The sequence below is a fragment of the Galeopterus variegatus genome, unplaced genomic scaffold (genome assembly GCF_000696425.1).
Source record: "Galeopterus variegatus unplaced genomic scaffold, G_variegatus-3.0.2 Scaffold8494, whole genome shotgun sequence".
Classification (NCBI taxonomy): Eukaryota; Metazoa; Chordata; class Mammalia; order Dermoptera; family Cynocephalidae; genus Galeopterus; species Galeopterus variegatus.
The window spans coordinates 75,734-86,087 of record NW_007734605.1 but is presented as its reverse complement, the minus strand read 5'-3'; the positions used below and the strand labels follow the sequence as shown (position 1 = coordinate 86,087).

General features: G+C 47.0%; 1 protein-coding gene across 1 annotated transcript; it reads left to right on the top strand.

Moving 5' to 3' along the window:
• Positions 1-2,710: 2,710 nt before the first annotated feature.
• GCM2 (glial cells missing homolog 2 (Drosophila)) lies at positions 2,711-9,520 on the top strand. The gene is made up of 5 exons (XM_008592935.1): positions 2,711-2,863; positions 6,264-6,516; positions 6,646-6,758; positions 7,490-7,615; positions 8,538-9,520. Exons 1-5 carry the CDS (start codon positions 2,774-2,776, stop codon positions 9,474-9,476), a joined length of 1,521 nt encoding a protein of 506 aa, XP_008591157.1. The 5' UTR covers positions 2,711-2,773; the 3' UTR covers positions 9,477-9,520.
• Positions 9,521-10,354: the final 834 nt, after the last annotated feature.

The following is a 10,354-nucleotide window of genomic DNA, read 5'->3' as shown; positions in this document are numbered from 1 at the left end:
GCTTGTTCCTTTCCTCTTGAATTAACGGACTCTTGCAATATTGAAACAGTAATCAAGGCAGGAAAATCTGTGAATATAAAGTATTTTGAATTGAGGCACATTTACTGCAGGAAAGTATTGAGGGATAAGAAAAGCAGTAATCAAAACGCAGTGTAAATGCACCTTATTTTAGAGAATACAAAAAGATTAATGTTTTCTTATTATTTGATAGAAAACGTTATAATCGATTATTTTCAGACTTTGGGGGGAAACGTACAACCTTCCAAACTCTAAAACATCCAAATCTTCAGGAGAAATAAAAAATAACATAATAGACAGCAATACTATTTCTTTATTTGTCATATTTTCACTCTGAGTGGCTTCTTTTACTAGCATGTTGTATCCACACATAATTTTAGGGCAACTTGTAATATATTTTCTAATTCTTCTCAAGCTAAATATGGTGAAGGCTCTATGCTGTTTCTTTGGACACCAGAATTCATCTAGAAATCGACTGATTTGCCTTTAACATTAAAAAGTTAAACTTATTTATACTTTTGAGGGGTAAGGATTCTCTGTGAACATTCCAAAAGCACGGAAACAAGAAATAGTCTAACAGAAGTTAGTAATTAGACCAGAAATTAATTTCTACACATTCTCAGAGGTAATTTTAAATGACTATTTTTGAAGTTCTTTTTAAAGCGTTTTACAATATAAATTTTCTTATATTATCACATTTCACGAAATACCATGTTTAAAAAGAAGCGTCATTAATTTAACTTAATTTTGAAGACAAACCAAACACAAAAAGCAACTGAATAACAGGAGTTGCGGGGACCTGCCCCTCGATTAACAGGATGAAGCTAGTGGGTGAAGACACGTCTCTGCTCCCACCCGGGCCTTGGCGATGAATTGAGAGCGATTTAAATCAAAATCACTGACCGGCAGGCCCCTCGGGAGAAGAGAGCTTCTGCGCGACAGGAGGCTGGACGACGAACAAGCCACCTTCTTCTGCCAGGACTTCTCGCCTCTGTCTGGGAGAAGGGCCCCAGCTACAGCTGGAGGACGGAGAAGCCGCGACTGCCCAAAGCTGGCGTTTGTCCCCCACCCCTCGGACAGCGCTGGCTGGTCCCCCGCCACTGGCAGGCTGCTCCCAAACGTACTCCGTTGTCGGCTGGACGTTTCTAAGGAAGCCCGGGAGCCCTCGACTGGGGCGGTGACAGGACCCAGAGCACGGACGGTCCCTCGCTTCCTGCGTTGTTCTGCGCAGACTGTAGGCTGAAGACGCGCCTGTGTTTCCTCCTCTCGCCCACGGAAGAGCCTAATCCTGCAAGAGGCGTGGACAAGGGCGCCGTCCCCGCCGGTCCCGCGCAGCATCCGTCCTTGCGCCCGAGCGCGCTCCGCGGGGCCAGGGCCGCGCCGGTGTCTGGGTTCGGAGGAACGTGGATTCGGAACGTCCTGCAAGTGACCCGCCCAGAGGTCGGCGCGTCTTCTCTGGCGACGGCCGGGAGTGGAGGTGTGGCCTGCAGAACGAAGGCGCAGGGAATGAATCCCAGCAGTTCCTCGTCCCTCGCCGCCCAGGACCCGACCGTGGGGTGGCCTCAGAGCGACTTCAGTCGCTTCAATCGGTCTCTTTTATAGGTCGCGTTCGGTTGCCGGAGTCGCCGTAGGTGGCCCTGGGGAGCCCACAGCGTCCCGCTCCCCCTCGCCAGGGTTCTCCAGTTCCCCAAAGCCTCCCAAGACCGTAATGGGATAAATACGAGTTTGTGACATTCCACGACAATATCAAATTTTAAAGAGTAGTGTTTAAGTACGTGACAACCGAGAACACACCGAGTCCCACCCCTTACTCAGCAGATCTCGGAGCTGAGCTTCGGAAGGCGCCGAGGCTGCGGAGAGCTCCAGGCGCGCGGCTTCCAGCCAGAGCCGAGCCGCAGAGCGCTCGTCCCTCCTCGCCTACCGCGGGCTCAGCACCGCCACCTCCTCCGGGTCCACGTTCCAGGACGTTTTTCCTGCGGGGCCGGATCCCTCCGCAGCCCCGGGAGCATACGGAAGCTCTTGGCGCCCCCTCGGACGTCCCTAGCAGGCGAGCATAGATAGACTCCCGGACACGCACGACAGCCACAGCGAGCGCCGGCAGCCGAGGCCCAAGGGGGCGACCCCAGACCAGGAGGTGCGCGCGGGCTCTTCAGGCTGGGGCGCGCGGCGCAGGCTGCGGCGCGCGGCGGGGGCCGAGGGTCCCACGTGCGGTCCCCACGCTCTCCTGGATCTGAGTCTTGGCTCTCAGGGGACTTTGCTGGAAAGCCCCGGCCAGGTGCGGCTAGAAAAAAGTTGATTCTCAACCTAAACGAGGCGTTCCAACGTGCCTTCCCCTCCCTCCAACCCCAACATCCTGGCCTCAGTTTCCCTTCACTTTAAGGACAGTTGAACCCCACCCCCCTTCGTTCTCGGCTCTGTCCGGGAGGGGGTGACCGGCCCCTGGAGCGTGGGCGCCAGCGAGCGAGGCGACGAAAGGCGGAGCCGCGGGACAGGTATCTTCTTAAACCTGCTGGCAGCTGTCACACGCCGCCGCTGCCGTCCTGGGGGAGACCTTTCAGCACGGGGGGCCGAGGCCATAACCGTCGTCCTCAGCTTCTGGACTTGTCAACAGTGTCTGTCTCTCTCTCTCTCTCACGCGCGCGCACACTCACGCGCGCGCACACACACTACTATATTTTTAAAGAGTCACCTCGCGCACCTCTCGTTTTTTCTTCTTTCAGGATTCTGGGCAAAGAGCTTGAGCGAGGTGGAGCAGATGCCGGCGGACGCGGTGCAGGGCGCGGGCCGTGTGTGCTCCTACGGCATGAAACTCAATTGGGACATCAACGACCCGCAGATGCCTCAGGTGAGTGAAATCGAGTGTGTGGGGGCAACGCGTGGCGCTGTCCATCTGAAGAAGGGGCAAGGGCATCCCAGTTCTTGCAGAGACTTTGTGGACAGACCACAAACACACTGCTGGGGGGCCCTCAAAAGTAGAGGGAATTTCTCTGGACTTTACGAAATGCAGAGTTGAGTTTAGAGATGTGTCTTCTCCTAGCAATTTTCTTGCTCTTGTCTGAAAACACCGAGGGCAGCAGGAAATGTCAACCGGGCGCCACTTTCTCAGTAGTAAGGCGAGGGCGGGACACCTGGTCCCTTCACTTTCCTTTAACTGAGGTGGAAATCGGGTGCCTCTCTCCTTATACCTCTACTTGAAACCCATGGGAAAGTTAGGGGAAATCTCTGCAAATATATATACCACTGCTTCTCACTGAGCAAAACTGTGAGATAGGATTATGAATGGAGGTGACCCAAGTCTAAAACAAATAGCCCGACCTGAGCAATTTATTCAGACATCCTCCATTGCTCAGAGGAGGCCCCACAGTCATGCGAAGGAGGCCAACGCGCCCAATGATTATTTCTTTCCTAATGTCAAGGAGATCATCATTCTTTTAGGGTGAATTTGTTTTTGTTTTGTTTTAATGGAGCAAAGCGGTTTGAGGCCAAGTCCAGGGAATGAACTTGGTCATACTGGTTTGGGTCAAAACTGAGGAGTGACTTTGAACTCCTGGATGTAAGTGGGGGGTAGAATGGGAGTTCCTTCCTAATATTTACAAAGGTGGACTTCCTGCAGTGTTGGCACAGGAATGAGACTTAGCCTTTATTCAGCATCTACTATGTGCCAGATAGTTGTTCAGATGAATAACAGTTCATTAGCAAGGTGTGTAGACTCTCAAGTCAGCACATTTTGGAGTAGGTTAGTCTCATTTGTTTGTTTTAAAGTCTGCCTGCCTTAGAGTTGTGCTGTACCATTGTTGTGAAAGTGGACCACAGTACAGCGAGTGAGTCTCATCCTCACTGACTTCAGTCATGTACGTCTTCCTAAGAAACCATCTGATCTTGCATTTTAGAAGAGAGTTACATCCAAATAACACAATAATGGCTCATCTCTCAGCATTTTCTAGATTTCTTATATAAATAGGAATTATTTTTCTTTTAGGAGACTGGTTCTTCAGAAATGCATGTGATACCTCAAAAGGGACAGACACACTAAGATATAGAAAGAGAACTGGAGAAAGTTAGCATGGTCCTGCTCTGGCTGCTCAGTTTAGAGAACAAAACTGGCTATATGACCTTGAGAGAGTCCTTGAATTTGCCTTAGTCTCAGGCTACTCACTTGTCATCAAGTGGTGGAACTAGATAACTATCTCACACTCTTGTCCAGGTCTACTGTCAGACAGTTTCGTGTGTGTGCGTGTGTGTACACATTCATGTGCCAACACATTTGAACAAATGAAACCCAATCCTAGACATCCTCTACTCTTGTTTTTATTTAAAAACACAGCCTCTATGGCTTTGCCTATGGTGTAAGTACCTCAGTAGCTGGTGTGAGGCAAGGGAATGTAGTCTATACCCTTATATGGGAGTCATAAAGAAGTACTGTCTTTTGGAAAATCGTCAATTTGTTACTAAGATCCTTAAGTTGAAATGTTCACTTTTGAAACAAAGATATTTGCATTTTATATAAGTTTAGAGGTGGTAGTATATCATTATATATTTCACTTTTGAGTTACCTTAAGTCTTGATCTTAAGTCAATGTATTAATTTATGTCAATTGTAATATTTCAGGGGAAAGATAAATAATACCTATTAGTAATAATAATTTCAACAATATCCTTGTGGTTTTGAAAAGAACCTTATTACTGTTAGCATATGCAATATTAATGACGTACACAAGTCTGAATTGTCCAACTTATAATACTTTGGCTTTGCAAATGTTCAATTTAATTTTCCTGGGTGGTAGAAATGGGGAGGAGGTACAGATGGTTTACTACTGTGATAACACTCCTCTGACTATCACACCAGTAAAGTTAGTTGGGGTCAGTCTGCCACAAATCTGTTAATATCCCAGCTATGACACTGTGGAAGGTTATCTAGCTAACCTCCACTTTCTTACCTTTTAAATAAGAGGAAAGATGCCCATCTTGCAAGGTTGTTGTGAGGATTGCAGATATTGCATAACATGGCTCTGCAGGCCATCCTGTCTCTGTCCCCAGTACTACTTAATTCAGCATTGCAGTGTGATCACAGCTCTAGACAGTACAGAGAAGAATGTACATGGCTGTGTTCCAACATAACTTTTTATGGATACTGAAATTTGAATTCCATATAAATCTCATGTATCACAAAATATAATTCGTCTTTTGATTTCCCCCCCAACCATTTAAAAACATAAAAACCATTCTTAGCTTGAAGTTACGGAAAAACAAACAGCAGATCAGATTTGGCCCATGGTCCCTAGTTTCTAGATCACTGCCCTGATGAATACCTGGTAAACAGTAAGTGCTCAGTATAGGGTAATTTTACGTTACACTTATATACAAGAAAGACATTTATTGTAGTATAAATAATGCATAAAATGGACAGAGACCACCAAATATGAACACTAAAGCAATGTTCAGTATCGTAAATATAACATTATTTCATCCATGTGGCTTTCATGAGGAGAATGACAGTCCCATATTGCTCTGGGGAGCAGTCCAGTACCAGGCAGGCTCAAGGTTTACTGTTATGGTTAAGTCCTTCATCTACTGTGAACCTTTTAAACTGGGAGAGCTAAGTTGGGAGTAGGAAGGGAAGCTGTTCTAGCCTCTCTGAGGGTGCTTTGGGTATCACTGCTGATGTGACCGACAGGTTTAGGACAGAGAACCAAGAGCTTTTGAAGAAAAAGCACTGACGTAAATATACTTACAAGGTAAATTGCATCTCAGTGATAGAGCTTTCCAGGCACTTTTTGCCCTGACACTTCAATACTTAACTTGAAAATGTTTTGAACATTTAAGCACACCATGAAGTGGTGTAACAGAGTGGTCAGGAGCACAGGCTCTGGAGTCAGACTACCAGGGCACAAATCCTAGAGCCAGGCCTTGCTGGCTGTGTGACCTTGGACAAGTCAATTCATCTCTCTGACTTCCATGTCCTATTCTGTAAAATGTGGATAATAATAATGGTTCAATTGCCTGCACATGTCGTGAAGGCGAGATGAATTAGTGCAGCATCTAGAAGGTAAGAGCTACATAAACAGTTATCAGCCAGAGAGGCCAACGTAGGCTGTGACATTTCGTGACAGTGTAAGTTATGGGTTGTACAACATTTCTGGGTGTAAAAGAAGTCGTTTCTATACTAGCTGCTCGTAGACAACGTCAAGGGCGAGGGGTGCGTTCGGGCTGGCTACAGCTGACCCCTCGTCCCGCGCTCGTCCCCAGGAGCTGGCCCACTTCGACCCCTTCTGCGAGTGGCCCGACGGCTACGTGCGCTTCATCTACAGCCGCGACGAGGAGAAGGCGCGGCGCCACCTGAGTGGCTGGGCCATGCGCAACACCAACAACCACCACGGCCACATCCTCAAGAAGTCGTGCCTGGGCGTGGTGCTGTGCGCCCGGGCCTGCGCCCTGCCCGGCGGCGCCCGCCTGCAGCTACGGCCAGCCATCTGCGACAAGGCGCGCCTCAAACAGCAGCGTGAGGGCGCGGTCCGGGAGGGGTGGCCTTCTGGCCCAGGAGGGCTCTGTTCCCAGCTCCTGTCCCCTTTCTTCCTTCAGAAGGGTCTGGGGGAGGCGTTGCTATGATTTCTCCTTCTGTGCTTTGCAGAGAAAGCGTGCCCCAACTGTCACTCTGCTTTGGAGTTGATGCCCTGTCGAGGGCACAGCGGATACCCCGTAACCAATTTCTGGCGGCTTGAGGGCAATGCGATATTTTTTCAGGTAGGTGGGTGAGAACACATGCTTCGTTTCGTTTTGTTTTGTTTTGTTTTCGCTGGCCAGTACAGGGATCAAACCTGGACCTCGGTGTTATGGGCACCTTGCTCTAACCAACTGAGCTAAACGGCCAGTCTGAGAACACAATGTGACGGATATTTTTCATCAGACCATTTAGAGACCAAGTCGCTTGCGATGTGCCTTGGCAACTCTAAAGCAAACAAACTACAGCTTCAGTTGCCAGAAATAGGTGCTGGAGCTCCCCAGGGACCTACAGAAGCCCAGGAATTCACTCACCTACTATGTTCTTTAAGGGCCAGAGATAGTGAACCAAGGTATAGTCGTAGTTCATTTAATACAGTGAAAGGGTTGTGGGTGATCTTTTAAGATGTCTATTATTGGGCCAACCCTGTGGCTCACTCAGAGGAGTGCGGCGCTGGGAGCACTGAGGCCGCGGGTTCGGATCCTTTATAGGGATGGCCGGTGCGCTCACGGGCTGAACGCAGTGCAGGTGACATCACGCCAAGGGTTGCGATCCCCTTACCGGTCACACACACACAAAAAATGATGTCTATTATTCATGCTGTTTTATTTGTTTAAGAATTTTTTCTCTGTCATTTTGGAAAACAAGAACAAAAACTTGGGATCTTGGGAAAGGCATCATAAACTTTTGGCCAACATTGCCAGCTTCCTTTAGAGGAATAAATAACATGTGATTTATTTCTTCATTAATGCAGGCCAAGGGAGTTCATGATCACCCAAGACCAGAGAGTAAATCAGAGACGGAAGCTAGAAGAAGTGCCATCAAGAGACAGATGGCCTCTTTTTACCAGCCCCAGAAAAAGAGAAATCAGGAATCCGAGGTAATGAAGGTCTGGCATTGCACAGGGGTCTGTATTCATTCTCAGGACAAGATAGACTGATAGTTATGTGTAATATGAATGTTATATGTTACAACAGTTTGATTTTATATGAAAATTATATATCTCTAACAATATATTAAGTCAATGTTTGGATAAGGTTTCTAATCCCTTCTTAAAAACAAACACCAAAGGACTTCTACTAGCAATAATCAAGTCAGGATGTGTGCTGACATCCTTCTACAAGGACAGTTATCCAACAGCAATAAAGAAACCTGTGCATACCCACAGGGAGTTAACAGTGCACCCCTGAGCCAGTCCTTGACGTATTTACACAGGAACAGATAACATTTCTTTGGGTTACTTGGTCTGGTTTGGCCTTTCAACAAAAGCGTGCCAAGCAGGCAGAGTGGTAACGTGAGGATAACGGAAACTGACCTTGTTCATGCACTTCCTAAGTGTCAAGCACATATCTAGGAATTTCACACATTTAATGGTCACAGAAACCCTATGAAGACATTACTATTATTAAACCCCACTTCTAAAATGAGGCCTCTGAAGCTCAGAGAGGTTAAGTAACTTATAAGTAAGGGTCAGAGACAGGATTCGAACCCAGGTTTATGTGAGTCCTGAGTCTACACTGCTGTGAACACAGTATGAGCGAGAACAGGACCACTTCCCACTCAGACCTGTCCTGCCTGGCTACACTGGACCCCCTCAGTAGTGTGGTTGTCGTGCCCGAGTGAGCTCAAGCTTAGCAACCCCAGGACCACGTGCCTGAATCATGTCCCTGAGCAGTGCAGTATTCACAGCACAGAGCCCACCAACTGGAAGTTTCTTTTTATTTACTTGGTTGGCTATTACTACAAGTGAGGGTGTCCATGCAATTTACATATCATATGTCTGTTTTTTTTTTTTTTTTAAGGTAGGAGAGAATCAAGACAACAGGGAACATTTCAACAACATACCTCCCCTGGAAAATTTGGAACTGTTTGATGTAATTACTGACACTGGTTTCCCTATTCCAGGGCAGCCTTGCCCCTCCTTCCCAAACTCTGATGCTTACAAAGCAACCTGTGACCCAGCCACCTTTCAAGGGGACATAATGACCCCCTTTCAAAAATATTCAAACCCAAGAATCTGTTTGCCCAGACCAGCTTGCAGCTATGAATTGGCAGGCCCTGGTTTTACAAGTTTTAGCTCCTATCCCACCCTTTATAAAGATTCCAGCAGTGTCCCTAATGACGCAGACTGGATTCATCTGAACTCACTACAACATAATGTCAATTCATACAGCAGCTATGAGAGAGGCTTTGATTTCACTAGTAAACAACATGGCTGGAAACCATTGCTTAGAAAACCTGGTATTGGGAAGAGGACTGACCATGGGCAGTTCCAGACCATGGCCCCTCACCATTATTATAACCCAGAGCTTCCCTGCAGGTACCTCACGACTCCCCCACCAGGTGCCCCTGCCTTACAGACCGTTATCACCACCACCACCAAAGTGTCCTACCAAGCCTACCAGCCACCTGCTCTGAAATACAGCGACAGTGTGCAGGAGGTTAAGAGCCTTTCAAGCTGTAACTATGCTTCTGAAAATGCGCCGATGTCCATGTATCTGGAAGCCTTGGAACCTCCAGCTACAGTCACCAGGGCAGCCTCTCCAGCAGGGTCACTTCCTTTGAAACTTTCAGGAGATTGCCAGGCCATCAGACCCACTTTGGCTTTTCCTCAAGAGTCAGCTTCCTCCAGGACAGATGGAGTAGAGACTTGGGATGTGTGTCTATCTGTGCTGGGCTCTGCAATTAGTTGTTCAGACAGAGTGGATCCGTTCTTTAGCTATGACAATGAGGATTTTTAAAAGGCAGTCCAGGGGACAACATAGTATTGATGCACGTGCAGGCAATGAAATGTGAAATGGCAACTATCGTGTTGAGTCGGAGATTCATACTGTAGGCACAGAAATATAGATAGTAGTAAAAATGCTGATTAGCTGAGGAAATGATCAGTCAGAAATGTTTAGATAATATCAGGAAATTTCACACAGCTTTTTGAAACCAACTAGAGTACATAGAAGTAATCCACAGGTGTGACTCTCCCAATTGCACAAATAAACAAACTGGAGACCATGAAGGTTAAATACAGTTTTAACTTTACTTAGCTTATTAGCTGGAGTAGAAGTCAAGAATCCTGATTCTAAGTCTTTCCCTTCAGATCATATTAGGGAATTTCACACATCCTTATTTGGTCCTTAGAGGCTGCCAAAATGACTTCAGGAAGAAATCTTTGCAATCTTATCAAAAATTTCATGAAATTTTTGTTTGTCATGTAGAACCTGTTAAAATAGCATCAGGAAGTGATTTTGATCATTTTATCTCTGAAGTATGTATCTACCGCTTTTTTTAAAAAAATTTTATAGGGCCGGCCCGGTGGCGCACTGGATAAGTGCGCCACTTGGGAAGCGCGGCAGTGCTCCCGCCCGAGGGTTCGGATCCCACATACAGACCGGTTCCCGCTCACTGGCTGAGCTAGGCACGGGGGCAACGCCGAGGGTTGCGGTCCCGTTGCCGGTCCCCGGTCCGGTACGGGGGCAACACTGAGGGTTGCGATCCGTTGCCGGACACGGAAAAAGACAAAAGACAATAAATAAATAAATAAATAAAATAAAAAATAAAAAAAATAAAAAAATTTTTTATAAATCTCTGGCAATGTTAAAGTGCAATTGTTTTTAAAAAGAAT